At 36.0% G+C, this 15,493-nt stretch overlaps 1 protein-coding gene across 4 annotated transcripts in view; it reads right to left on the bottom strand.

Annotated features, from left to right (window-relative positions):
- HBS1L (HBS1 like translational GTPase) overlaps positions 1-15,493 on the bottom strand; it is an 83,585-nt gene that overhangs the window by 29,402 nt on the left and 38,690 nt on the right. For 3 of the 4 annotated variants that reach the window (XM_068551134.1, XM_068551135.1, XM_068551136.1), the window contains one exon: positions 2,335-2,443. In XM_068551134.1, the coding sequence (XP_068407235.1) occupies positions 2,335-2,443 (109 nt within the window). Of the gene's footprint in view, positions 1-2,334; positions 2,444-11,161; positions 11,278-15,493 lie in introns of all 4 variants that reach the window. The other variant, XM_068551137.1, reaches the window with a different exon arrangement.

Raw genomic sequence — 15,493 nt, 5'->3', positions numbered from 1 at the left:
TTTTTTTTAAAACCATCTTTCCAAGAGTGGGACTATTTCTACATGAATCTAGAGGCTTAATCTTTCTTTGTGAGTTATTTAAATGATACTAGAAAGCTAATAATTTAGATTGAAGAGGTTAACCACAGAGTTATTTGTTCTCTATGCAAGGTTCTAACGATTTTTACTTACTGCACTTTCTAGAGAGATATTTACTATCTTTACTATTAGTGAAGAAAAAGTTTGCTGTTTCAGTTTCTTCTAAGAAATGCATTATCCTTTTTTTATAAGCTGCCACTGGGAATCACACTATGTAGAAATCTATGATGCTGAAATCTTGACTCAAAAGTGTTTTTTTTTCTTTGTGTTTTCTTGAGACCAAATCAAAACAACAGCCTAAGTATTATCCCTACTATAAATTTCCTCCCAAAATCCTATAAAAGTATTTGAAGTAAATATAGCTTGGTCCTTGAGCAACAATATGCATTCTGAGTATCTCCATTTGTACTTGCAGACCTTTCACATTCTGATGACTTCTCCCACAGGGCCACATCAAAATATTGGCTCACAGGCTGCTTTTTACCTTTATACTATTTCCAGGTTTATTTTTAAAATAAAATGTATTTCTCCAAGGACTCTGATCAATAAATATTTAAACAACTATTCTATGAAAGGAATATGATGCTGAACATTAATGGTCCCTGTCCTCATGAAGCATATACTCTTATAAGATTTTGAAAGGCTTGCATTATACTTGTAAAGCATAAAGTTGGGTTTCTAAGAATTATTTACTTATATTTACTATTTATTTTTTTCTTGATCATTTATGACCCATTATTTTTATAAATATTCACATAGATAACTATGCATTTACTTCTAATATATAGATAGATTAATATACGTAGACAAGTCTAGAATCAAGCCTATTTTCTCATTCCCTTTTCTTTGTACTATGCTCATCTGCATGTTGCTTTCTAAGCCTCCAAAACCTTTTGCATAAGATTATAAAATCCTTAGAACAAGGAATTGTGTATTCTATTTATTTTTTCCTCTCTCAATGAAAATAATTCCATAATAGGATTAAATGGCACTCAAGACATGAGAGTAAAAAAGGTACTTATGATTCTTACAACTCAACCTTCATTCAGAGAGAAAAGACATACATTGAGCTTTTTGTTACTGAATCAGGATTCAGAATTATTTTAACGGGCTAAAGTTACTCAAATTAAAAATTAACTTTTTCATTCATCCATTTAACTAACGTATATTGAATGCCTACTATGTCCTAGATATGGAGTTCTTTCCCTCACTAAATTTGAAATCTAATGAATAAAGTCTTGCTTCTATAAAAAAAAAAAAAATGAACTAGGTAATCATTAACATTCTTCCCAACCAAGACTCATGGATACTTCTATCAATTTACATAAAAGAATGTTGTAAGGGAGAAAAAAATGGCTGCTGAGTTTGTATTTCCTGCAATTGGGGGAAAAAAAAAATCCTCTACTGTTTATATTTGATAATAGTGTTTCTTGTCTGATAGACAAAAAATATATAATTTATAAATAATAGATTTAGGAAATGATTGAAAAACCTGAAAACTTTTAAAGAAGTTTAAAGTTAATGTCTTTAGGGGAACTAAGATCCCACATGCTGCACGGTGCGGCCAAAAAAAAAAAAAAAAAAAAAATTAAAGTTAATGTCTTTAAACTATGCTGTTATGTCTCAAGCAACCCACTTCCCTTGTCTATAAAAACTCCCGACAGAATCCTAAAGACTGTGAAAAGAAAGAATAAATGAGTGCTACTAAAGCAGCACTTATTATCACTTAGCACTTATAATAAGTAGCACTTATTAAAGTAGACTTATTATCGTTTCTCACTAGATATTTGCAGTTCTGGGTAAGTTTTATTTTATATTTTGTCTTTGTTATACCGATCCATTTTATTCAGTATGAAAATCTAAAAGAGTTTAAAGATAATAGTAAAAAAAATTTAATTAATGATTCCTTGATTGACCAACTACATTTAATTCCCAAACACTGCTTACTTACGCCATCTAGTGGCAAAGGATTCCCTACCTCACAGTGCTAGATTTCACAAAATCATAGGTTTTTAACGTTAAAGTAGCTATATTTAATTTGTATAAGGAAACTGACAGTGAGGTAGGTTAATATACATAGATAAGTCTAGAATCAAGCTTAATTTCTCATCCCCTTTTCTTTGTACTATGCCATACTGAGGACCCATTATACTTCAATGATTATATTATGCAAAATTGAAACAGATTCTCTTTCTTACAGTCTAACAAGGAGACAATACTAATTTCAAAAAAGGGGGGAGGGGTTAAAAACCTTACCCAGGCACTTCAAATCCCATAGTTTGCTTCTTTCCAGATACAGTCATTTTAGCAACTTTTGGCACAATTTCAGATTCACTTCGAGATGACTGGGAATCTATTGATTTTCCTAATGAAAGAGTAAAATATAAAAGGCTAGTTAATTCAAATTGATTCCTAGAAACATTTATTACATATTAAATACATATTATGGTAATTTTCACAGAATCACATCTTTATACGTATTTTTTCTCTGAAAAAAATTCAGCGCAATTTTAAAATGCTGAAAGAAATTCTTCTGTCACCCTATTCTGGGAAATCCCCTATTGTCAGGACTCTGCTGTGCTTAACCTCCACCAAATCTCTTCCTAATTTTGAACTGACTCTTAAGTTTCAGTATTAAGAGGTCACAAGATGGTTTCTGCATTGAGCCTCATTCTGACATTATACCTAGACCCTGTATCTCCCTCTCCTACCACACCCTTTCACAATACTAAAATTGTCCGGTCAGTTAGCAGATGGCTAAACTATTTTTAATCGTGATACCTATAAACTGAGGAGCAAGCTGAGAGTTCGCTGAATCGTGCTAGATACCGCATATATTTTACTTGCTCACAATACGAGACTTAGTAAGATATTTGATATCTCCATAGAATATGGGGGAAGAAGTCAATATAGAAAAAGTGAATTAAGAACATGAAGGAGGATAAATTACGAGCTAGATCAAAGTAAGACTTTTATGCATTTGATCCTTTAAAAAATATGTATGTAATTCATGAAATTCTTCACAATGTATCTTTATTATTTTCAGTAAGAGTACCATCAGGATTGGGTCCACATAAAACTATGGAAACTGCATTGCTACACTGGTAAATATATATACAGAAATTACTTCTAAAAATTAGAAAAGATAAATTAATGTACACAATTCATTCAAAATGTTTGCTATTTGCTTACTATATACCAAACACTACGCTGGAAATATAGTGGTGAACAAAAGCAGACATAATCCTCGTACTGAGAGAGCTTACAGTCTAGTGGAGAAAACTGATCACAAAAAATAAAAGTAAAATTAAAACTGTCATTAGTGTTATAATCTGTATATGGTACTATCAGATTTGGTGACAGGGCACATGAATTAGAGTGCTTCCATAGGAAAATGAGAGTTAAGTGAAGACACAAAAAATGAGTAGGAATAAACTACCCAGAAAGGAAGAGCATTCCAAACAGAGAGAGTAGCTGTATGAGGGCCCTGCTGTAGGAGGCAGCATGGCCTTCAGAGGGAGTAAAAGCAGAGGGGAGAGGGAGCGTAGTTAAATGGAGCCGAAGAGGGGGGCAATGGCCAGGCAATGCAGGACCTTTAAGCCACAGCAAAGATCCTAATGTTCTTTCTAACACAACTGGAAGCCAACAAAATGATGTAAGAAAGTGGGGGGAAAGGAAAGAGAGGAGAAGATAAAACAAAGGGTCAAACTCAAAGGAGAAGTCTGGGCTGGAGCATATATTTATGATTCATCAGCACAGAATTAGTTGTTGAAGGCACTGACATAAGTAAGATCACCAAGGGAGAGAATACTGAGTAAGAAAAGGAGTGGTCTCAGGACAAAGCCTTGGAAGAAATTCAACCTTTAATCACAAGATAGAGGACAGCAAGAAAGAGGACAATGAGCTTTCAAAAAGGTGACAGAGGAGGGCCGGGGAGGATGGTGCCCAGGAAGCTAAGGGAAGTGGCATCACCAGAGTCTGAAGTTGCTGTTCAGTCAGGTGAGACGACTGAAAACGTTCACTAATGACACGATTCCTTTAGATAAAGGTCATTGGTAGAGTTAGCAAGAACCATCTGAGAGAAGTGAGGGAAGGAAAAGTCAGAATGGGTTAAAAAGATGAAGGTGATTAAACAGGCAGCAAGTACATGTCCACTATCTCTTACGTGTAATTCCAAAATCCAAAAGCTCTGAAAAATTAAGGTTTTTTGTTTTAACTCATTCGGAAGCAAAACCTGACCTGGACTAAAGTGAAGCTTTTTGTAGCCCTTATTTATCCCACTTAAAGTGGAAAGCCATATATTTCAGTGCAGAAATAACAATGTGATGATTAAAGGGTGCTGCCCCAAATTCCACTGGGGTTATCATACCACAGATGTTAATGCTTTTCTCAATCCAAAAAATTCTGATTTCTGAGTCAAATCTGGTCCCAAGGGCTTTAGGTAAGCAATTGTAGATATGGACTAATGACTCTCTCAAAAAAATCTGGTTGGAAAGGGAGGAATGAGGTAGAATGGTAGCAAAAGGGAAACATGGGATCATCTGATGGAGAACATAAAACTGAAAGGGCTGGCTGAAAACATCAGGATGAAAAAAGATCATGTCAGATACTTTAGAATTTCTGAGAATGTAGAGAGGGATGGGACATAAAGCACAGGTAGAAACTGAACTAAAATAGGAGAAAGGCACTTTTACTGTAATAGAAGCCAGATCTCAACATTCTCATACAATGGTGAGAAGCTAGAAGATGAAAACCCCTAACAGCTTCTATTTTCTCCGTAACATAGCAACAATTTACCTGGTGAGACTGAGGGTGAATAAGAAAAGTAAAAAGACTGGTGAAGCAAATAAAGTTTTCAATAATCTTTGCAGAAAGAATGAGTTGAATACACACAAAAATAGGGGAATCGTTGGATAGTATTGAGGGCCCATTTAAGATCTGCGATAACGAATCTGCAGTGGAATCCATCTGCCTATCCATGCGGCTTTTTCCAGCAAGGTTCAGCCATTCAGGAAGAGGCACAGAGAAGACACTGACTGCTTCATTCACAGTGAAGTTTCTACCCAACAGGTACAAAAAAAGGGCAGAGAAACAAGGTGGTTGAAGATACTGGCAACAAAAGGGGGGAAAGTTATTGAAATGATAAATAATGAGCTCTAAACTGAATTAAACAAATAAAATGACAAAGGAAGAGTACTGATGTACTGAAAGAAAGTTGAGGGGTCCAAAGGTCAAGAAAAGGTAACAATGTAAGAAGTACAACTAGGTGGCTGTTGTCAGAATGGGACAAGCGGTTTCATGATTTTGGAAGAGGCAGAGTTACAGTGAATTGCTGACGAGAGGGGAAGGTCACTGGAAATAAGTTGGTCAAGGAACTGCAAGTCCAGGCCGCTGGACTTGTTTTTCCACATTGATGCACAAGCTATGATCATGAAGAGCTTAGGGTGTAGAAGAACACTGTCAGCCAGCTGCCAAAGTCTTAATGAATAAGGAAAAGTAACCATGAGATTGTTCAGGAGATGAGAGCAGTGAAGAGTAATAAAAGGCTGGTTCGGGCAAAAGACAGAAACTTCAAAGGAGCAGAGATTGAAGGGGGAAAAAAGGAAGGAGGGGGGTGAAGGAATAGTTGTTGGAAAAGGCAGAAAAGAAAATAAAGTTGACCTTCCAGACCCTGGGGTTTGAGAGGATATACATGAAGTAAGGCAAGGAAGTAGAAAAAAACACTAGGAAAACAGATCGAGAATTGTGGAGGGGTTTGATTTCCATGATAAAAGCAGTTCCAAAGTTCTAGCAAAGGTAAAAAAGAGTGAGAGGTGAGTGAGTGATAAGGAAGGAGGAAACTGAGAGCATGATGGTGATGGTGATGGTGATGGTGATGGTGATGGTGATGGTGATGGTGATGGGGAGGAGGAGGGCGGGGGAGTGGTGTGTGTGGGTGGGGAGAACACCCTGACTGATAGAGGCATGGCAGACTTTGGCCTCTGTCAAAACAGGGAAAAAGAACCATAAAGCATAAAAACGCCTCAGTCCAGGCTATACAGGGCTAATCCCCACTTCCTATTAATTTTAATATCTTCTATTTTGTGTGTAAAAAATCCCTTGACTCACTTATACATTTAGTACATTGAAATACTGTTAATGTTGACTTTTAAAAAAAAAGTAGGAGGGTCTTTAAGCAGAGAAAAGTGACAATATGAACCTGTTATATTTCCGGGGATGCAATAAATATATTATTTTTCATTTCTGGCGATCCTATCTAGAGGATATCAAACCTCAAACCTAAGACGTAGTATTTCAAAAATTTGGTTATGTAAATGAAAGTCTTTTTTAGAGGAAAAAGTACTACAGATCTGAATATCACCCATTAAAGCAATGGTTCATAAACCTTTTTATTTAGGTCAGATACCCCTTTGAAATAGCTAATGAAAATAATGGGACACTCTTGGCAGAAAAATACACCACACACAAAATTTTGCATGCTATTTCAAGCGGTTCAATAATTCCAATCCTAGAACCCTCCCCTTGAGAGATAACCTTGATTCAGGCTATTTTGGAAATACGTTAATTCAATTTGATGTTCTCCATAGTCAATGAAAACATACATTTAGTAAATTTTCCATTAAGCTGTTATTAACGGCAATGTGACATACTTTGACTTATCCAACCGTATTACACAGTCCCCCTCGTAACTAGCATCATGCTGATGACAGGCAAAATCTACTGACAGAAGTCAGAAATGAACTAATAACTAAAATAATCAGTCATGGATCAGTAAGAGATACATATATCCATCACATAAAAGTGTAAAATGTTTACTGTATTCCCTCATCTTCCCCAACCAAATAACAAATTCATTTTCTGTATAACAACCTCAAGAAATTGAGCACTGAAAGTCCCAAAATAATGGCAGCATGGAATGAGTACTGGATGGAAATAAGGAGCTTGGATTCTGATTCCTGCTCTGCCACTAATTAACTGTTACCTACCTTACAGCTTAAACAGTTCATTTAATTTCACTAGCTTCAGTTTTCTCATCTACATAATGAAGTAAATTAAATGGTTTCTAGTTCTGTGGATGTATGTGTCTGTGACTCCCAAACCATTAAGATGTCCTTTAAATCAAATAGCCTACTAGGAGGTTAAAATGTGCCATTCCAAAGAAAAGTACCAATGTCCTCCCCCAAGTCATGTAAAACCCACCCACCAAATCATGGTCACCAGAAAGAAACATGTTCTGAAGATTCATATATTAGTGATTAATATATTAGTGATTAGTGTTCAGTCTCTAGTAGGATGAAGAATTGATCATCTTTTAGATTTTTCATTTGGATGAAAATAACAGCTACCCAGTTAATCAAGTCCAACCTGCTTGTTTTGTAGACAAAAAAAAAAACAACAACAAAACCAAGGAACAAAGAAGTGACTTCACCTTAGCAGCAGGGCATGTACTTAATTAATCAGCTCACCTACCTGTCCCCTTCTCCTTTCTCATACTCCAGTTGTCTCTAAAGCAACGCCTTCTTCCGTCCCTAGTGGTTACCCCTTGCTGGGCTACTTCCTCCAGAATTCTACTGTTTCCTTCCTGGGGCTAAGATCTAAGCAGCAAAATCTACTTGGCTCTGTCTCTTGAACATGAAATTATCTAGGTCCCTTTCCTGAAGACATTTTTCAATGTATATTCCTTTGTAAAGGATTCAAAGCCAAATTTCCCTAGCACCACACGACTGTCATAGACTTGCTGAATTTAATGAAACTTCCTGCTTACATATCCACAAGATTTACCCTCTTTTGACTCATTCCTTTGGTCTTTACACCACAATCAGTATTAGACTACTAGCTCTTTGAGGGTAAGAAGTGCCTCATACACCTGTCCACATAGTACAAAGCACGCAGCACAGTGCTCTGCTCACAACAAGCATTCAAGAAACAGAGTTTAATGATCAACCCCTAGGGTTTAAGTTTTGAAACCATGAGTTAATCTCTATTGTTTTTGCAAGTTATCTTAGCTCTCTTCTTAAGGCAATAACCTCAATTTACTCTCTCCCTACTTCCTGCACTTATTATCAGCCACCCTGGACTTCCCTGGTGGTGCAGTGGTTAAGAATCTGTCAATGCAGGGGACATGGGTTCTATCCCTGGTCCAGGAAGATCCCACATGCCACGGAGCAACTAAGCCTGTGCACCACAACTACTGAGCCTGCGCTCTAGAGCCCGCGAGCCACAACTACTGAGCCCGGGTGCCGCAACTACTGAAGCCTGCGCCCCTACAGCCCGTGCTCCACAACAAGAGAAGCCACTGCAATAAGAAGCCCGCGCACCGCAACGAAGAGTAGCTCCCGCTTGCCGCAATTAGAGAAAGCCCGCACGCAGCAACGAAGACCCAACGCAGCCATAAATAAATAAATAAGTGAATGAATGAATGAATGAATAAATAAATAAATAAATAAATAAATAAAATACTAGCCGCCTCCTAGTGCTTAGAGCGCTGGGTTCTAGAAAGCCCACCTGGCACTTCCTATGGGCACTCTTGTACGCTTTCCTGCCAGGAGGTTTTTATATGCTCTTTTTTTACCTTCACAGCAACCACGCAGAACGGGTATAATTATTCCTATTTTACTTTAGAGAAACTAAAGTTCAAAACAGTTGATTTGCCAAAGATTACGCAGCCTTGGGCAGTGACAGAGCTAGATTAAAAAAAAAGATATGAGTCACATTTTTTTCTTTGGTGTGGACCATTTTTTTTTTTGAGTCTTTATTGAATTTGTTACAATATTGCTTCTGTTTTATGTTCTGTTTTTTTGGCCCTGAGGCATGTGGGATCTTAGCTCCCTGACCAGGGATCGAACCCACACCCCCTGCATTGGAAGGTGAAGTCTTAACCACTGGACTGCCAGGGAAGTCCCTCGAAGAGTTTACACACTATTCTGAGACAATTATAAACACTGTGGAGATTAAGTTGTAGAAAGAATAAGCAAGAGTATTCTAAGTATGCACCTGAGATAATTAGGAACAACTTAACAAATGAAATGAGATTTGATCTGACTCTGAAAAATAAACAAAAAGGAGGAGAAAATAACATGGAAAAGTCATTTGTAAGGGTTAATGGGGCAAGTATTCTGAAAAAGACTGGGCAGTGACCAATAAATTTTTAAAGACTATATAACTGAAGCTTTGAAGGAAAGAACTCTTTAAAACAAAAAAGATCTTTTATAGATTTATTTTCAAGAACTATTTCCTCATTCAATAAGTAGAAAGTAAAACAATATTAAATATTCTAAATTAGGGAAGGTAATAATTGAGACTATTTAGAAATGGGGAAAGCTAAATTAAGAAGAGGTAAGAGAAAAACCATGGAAACTTATATCTAATAATGATTTCTCCATAAAATATGCTGCCCTGTCTCATCAGTCTATAATTCCCTAACTTCTCCTTAGCCATTAATGAGGCATCCCCCACTCTTCAGTCCTAGGGTGCTTTAAACTCTACAGATATCTTCCACCCTGCAGTAATCAGTTCTAATCAGCATGGCTAGAAATCTAAGGCTCTGCCACCAAAAAATGCATGAACTTGAGCCTTGACCTAGTCATCAAATACTCCAGAGACTGAGTTTATCCCATGTGCAAAATAAGGATATCACCACCAATACCATCTACCAAAGATTTTGTAATAAATATTATACTTGTAAAAGCACACCAACTATTTTAAAATATTCTCAACAACAACAAAAAAGACCTTATTCTATGGAATTATCTCATCATTGTTCATAGAATATCCTTGCCAGAAAACTCATAAATCAAAAATAATTACTGAAGTTTGTGGTCAATACATATTTACTGTAAGTATCTTTAGTTTGACTGGATGTTGTTGCACCCATTAACCGTCTTTATTTTTTAAATGATTTTAGGCAATTATAGGATCAAAAAGTGCTAGAATAAACATGCACCTAGTCACAGATAAACAGTAACACAAAAAGTATACCTCACCTTGGCTTGAACCCAGTGGTTTTTTTAATTCGCTTAAGTGTCATACAAGTTAAGTTTCAAGAGTACATACAAAAAAAAAGAAGAACATGCTAAGCTGATGTTCATCTGGAAAAGTAAATGTGAGAGAAGGACCAATAAAATTTTAAGTTAAGGATAATGATAGGGGACTAGAACTACCAAGATATCAAATATCATAAAGCTGAAGTAAGTTAAAATGTGGTAATGGCACAAAAATAGCTTGATGAATTAGAATAGAGCATCTGTAAATGAACCAATAGTAATATATTTATGTTTGCTATACATAAAAATAAGAACTGAATGTTCTTATAGGAATATATAGGTTACACAGTTTTAAGTAGGAATTCAACATATGCAAAGAGATGTTTCAAATCAGTGGGAAGAGAATGGGTTATAGTCAATATTGTATTGGGAATACTGGCTATCCATCTGAGAAAAAGACTCTATCATACGTTTATGGTGTTTCATATATAAATTCCTTGTTGTTAAAGATATGAAGAATAATATAAAAATATATTTAATTTTCAGGTAAGGAAGACTGACAAACTTTACATAAAATTTAAAAAAATTTTCCCTGATTAAAGATACCACAAGCAAACATAAAAGTATGTGAGGAAATACACACAAGGGGTTAATATATATATATGTGTGTGTGTGTGTATATATATATATATATATATAAAGAGCTCCTACAAACCAATAAATAGACCAGTTCAAAATACACAAGTCAAAGAAAGGTGTGGCAGAGGAAATGGGGGTGGGGTGGGGTGGGGCGGGATAAGCAGGAGGAGCGAGGGGAGGACGGAAAAGAGGAGATGGTGGAAGAGGGGGGACAAACGGACAAACGGAGCAGAGGAGTAAGTAGGATTTCTACTTTTTTTTATTAGCGTCCAGCGTTGCAAAGGAAAATGGGGAAAAAAGCACTATCTGACACCGTTGGCAAGAGTATAGTCTGGTACAACCTCTGGCAGGGAGAAATTTGATAAAATAAAAAACTTTACTATATACACTATATTTCTGGGAATGTGTTCTACAGAAATACTAACGCTACCGCGCAACAATATATGAACAACATTGTTTACCGTGGTGCCGTCTGTAATGGTGAAAAAACTGTAGATGTACCTCAATAAGGGAATGGTTAAACAAATTATGATGTATCCAAACAATGAAATAATTTGCTTCAGATAAAATAGTAAACCTACATCCATGAAAAGAAAACAATGACACATTAAATGGAAAAGCAATTGCAATATTATACAGCAAAGATGCTATATTATTATGTTATTGGCATTAAAAAGTCTACAAGAATGTAAGTGAACTTTTAAAAGAGATTACTTCTACAGACAGAGAAAGAGAAATATCGTATGACATCCCTTATATGCGGAATCTAAAAAGAAATGATACAAAAAAAAACAAAAACAAAAAAAACAAAACAAAAAAATAAAAAATAAAAAGAAATGATACAAATGAACTTATTTACAAAACAGAAACAGACTCACAGACTTAGAGAACAAACTTATGCTTACCAGCGGGGAAGGGTGGGGAGAAGGGATAGTTAGGGAGTTTGGGATTGACATGTACACACTGCTATATTTAAAATGGATAACCAACAAGGACCTACTGTATAGCACAGGGAACTCTGCTGAATGTTATGTGGCAGCCTGGATGGGAGGGAAGTCTGGGGGAGAATGGATACATGTATATGTATCGCTGAGTCGCTTTGCTGTGCACCTGAAACTATCACAACATTGTTAATCAGCTTTACTCCAATATAAAATAAAAAGTTTAAAAAAAAAGTTATTACTTCTAGAGAGTGATATTAGGAAAGAGAGGAAGTGACTTTTCATATCAAAATTTACATACTTCTATGTTACAATGACTATGTATAATTTTTATAATTAAAAACCTTTAAGTGAGAAGCATATACATTAAAACATTTCAAAACACTAAAAACTTATTTCTATACTATTCTTCAGAGATGCTCTTGATTTTTCTTATTTCATGCTTTGAAACAAAGGTACAAAGTTCATCCAATCAATCATCCAATGACAACTTTATATTCAGAATGCTCTAGTAAGGCTGAAAGTAATGCTCTAAACAGTTTTGTCTTTTGTGTTAAGTAACCCCTTGTTAGGCTCTGAGGCTTCTTGACAGCAAGGACTGAATCTTTTGGATTTTTCTATTTCCGCAACCAAAGTAAGTGATACATGGCACATCATTTATACATGTTTGCTGAATGCTGAATTGAATAAACAAAATCATTTCCTAATAGCTCTTTCAATGCTCTAATAAATTCCTAAAGGAATGAAGGTGAAAACTAAAGGGAATTATAAATGTGACGTCTTTGAACATGTCATCTCTTACGGGGAAAAAAAAAACATGGTAAAATCTATCCTGCACTTCTCAGATTTTCTAAAGCAGGATTTCTCAACCTCAGGAGTACTGACGTTTGGGGCAGGATATTTCTCTGATGGAGGCAAAGGGGTGTCCCACGTATTGCAGGATGCTTAACAGCATCCCCAAAATGTCTACAGAGCCAAATGTCCTTTGTGGGGCAAAATCACCTCCAGTTGAATACTGCTCTAAATAGTTATTAACTAAAGAATTAAATACATATTATACACCCAATAACCACTCCATGTCAAAATCCTCCAATTCAACTCTCACTTGAGAGTCTGGTAAAGTAGGTAAGACATAGACTCTGCTGCCAGATAGGCTGGGTTGAATCCAGGCCCTGACACTTTAGTTATGTGACTTCAAGTAAGTCACTTCACTTCCCTCAGTGCCTTGTTTCCTCATCTGTAAAATGGTGACAATATTAGAACCTACCTAATAGGTATGTTAAGAGAACTTAATGAGTTAACACATGTAAAGTGTTTAGAGTAATGCCTGGTATATATTAAGTACTGAATGATTCACACCACATTGAATCTATAGACACAAATTACTCTCTGACAGTCACATATTAATTCATGATGGGGAGGAGGGAAATGCCAGCTGTATGACACTGTGCTAGGTATTGGAATAGACAGATCAAAGAATAAGACATGATTCCTATCCTCAAGAAACCTTAAGTCTAATAGAGATACCACACAAACATTATTACAGTGTGAACTGCTATAATGCAGGTACAGTGACAGTGCGTAGGAAAGGTACTAACCCACCATACTGGAAGAATTAGGCAAGGTTTCCTTCAAAAGATTCCTAATGAATCTTGGAGGGAAAAATAAGGAACAGGGGCTCAGAGAACATGACACAATGCATACAACTGACAGTAGATCGGCATGGCTGGGATATAGGGAAAGAGATTAATTGTGTGAGACTTAAGGACAGAAAAACTGGCAACTCATTTAGGGCCACATAAAACATTTAAGTACTTAACTTGATTTTGAAACATAAGAGCCACTAAAAGAATTTAAGCATTGGTATGACATACCATATTGTGCTTTAAAATGAATTGTGGAGACAAGAATGAGAGAAAGCACATAGAAGACTGTTGTACTGACATGCGTAAGAAATTCTATGAACTGACCTAAGATAAGAACGATGGAGATGGAGAAAGGGTTATTTAAAGGATACTACAAGGTAACATTAGGAATGTTTGCTGCCTCAATGTATGTAGGAAAGTGAGAGAAAGAACAGTTCCCAAATTTTCTAGCAAGGAAAAGTAGATGCCTGTGTCATTACCCAATAGAGAATACATTCCAGAGAACTAAGAGAAGTCTGCTGGTCAGGATATTGCTTCTCTTGGATAGTCTTTTATTCAAGTGCAAAATTAGAGCAGTCCATAGAGGAACTGCTTCCTCCTCAACAGCTGGAGATTGCCACCAAATATTTTGTGTTTTTTTAAACACTGCTTAGACACTATCTCGGGTCTTTAGTTTTTCAAGTTAAATTATAACATGTACTTGGCATGGGGGACACAGGATGACTAATACTCTCTGTTATCAGGTAGCTTTCATTCTAGATGTGATGGACATGTAGAATGACAAGACTGAAAGAAAATATAAACAAAGAAATTAAGAGAATTTTGCATGAGACCACAAGTGCTATGACTACAGCTGAGCAAGTACCAGAGCATAGGAAATAAATAAGAGGGGACAAGAATGAGAGACAATATAGTAACAGAATATGGTGATGAATTAAATGTTAGGGAGGCAAAAAAAGAGAGATCTAAATCCCTAGGACTCTAAATTAGATATGAATATAGAACACATTGGATCTGAGATTCTTTCAAGACAAACAGAAATTGGATAGAAACCTGGATAATTGAGTCTGCAGAACAGAAGAAATGAGAGCACCATTAAAACACAAGAAGTAACTTGAGACCTGGAAATGGATGAAATAACTTACAAAAAAATGAAAGGTGAAAAGGTAGCAAAGGTCCAATGAAGGAATGCTGACTAACAGAGGCAGGCAGAAAATAAGCGTTCACATTACTTGTACAGTCCTTACATGGAATTGAGGTTCATGCAATCATGCAAATTTGCAGGCTGTATTATTAAAGGTCATTTGGTGCAGTCCACCATTTTACAGATGAAAATTTAATAAGATTTCTAAAGATCACGTGCCTGAGAAATGGAGTCTTTTTCTCCAGGCTGTTCCAAGGCACCCTCTCCTTTCTACCATGTTTCCGGTTGCACCTCCTCAGGACCTCATGGAAGTGGATTTCCCAAGATAACCAAACCAGGTTTATTTTGAAGTTAAAAGTATACGAAACTTGCTCAATCAAGTGCCTCTATAAAATGTTAATGCTTTGTCCAAATCATGACTTTCTGATTTTTAGTATCTACTCAGATACTTCTGATAATAACGTTAAAATCAGTAATGCTGACTTCATTTAACGTTTGCACTTCAAAATCTCCTAAGAATATAGTTAGAGCCTAGCAGTTAAATCATTCTCAGCTTAACAAAGAAGTTTCTATTTAGTACAGTTTTAATGTCCAATGGGAACTCACAAGGGTAGGCTAGTCTTCCTCTAATAGCAAACATCTAGATACTATCTTCTTAACCTTTTGCTTATGCTCATTTTAGGTGGGGAATGTGACATTTAGGGTCTAAAGCATACATTATAGCATAATACTATCAATTTTAGGTCACACGTGATAATCCCAGATTCTTGAAAATGATAATTCCAGACCAAAATGTGACTTGAAATAAAAATCCTTTATGGTATATTTTCACGGAGCATATATTGTTTTCATCTGTATTGTAAAATATCAATATAAGTATGTGCCTTACCTCTGCAACTAACCTCTGAGCTCCAAGTGTATTTTTAAATTTTTTTCCACAAGATCCAGTCCAGTGGCCTAGTACATACTAGACACTCAAATATTTACTAAGATTACATAATTTTATATATGGAAAAAGGTAATATATTCTCTGAGCCAGTGATTCTCAGCTTGGGAGGAGAA

This window comes from Eschrichtius robustus, chromosome 9 (assembly GCF_028021215.1).
Source record: "Eschrichtius robustus isolate mEscRob2 chromosome 9, mEscRob2.pri, whole genome shotgun sequence".
NCBI lineage: Eukaryota > Metazoa > Chordata > Mammalia > Artiodactyla > Eschrichtiidae > Eschrichtius > Eschrichtius robustus.
The sequence above is the reverse complement of the archived record's forward strand: the minus strand, read 5'-3'. Positions and strand labels throughout refer to the sequence as shown.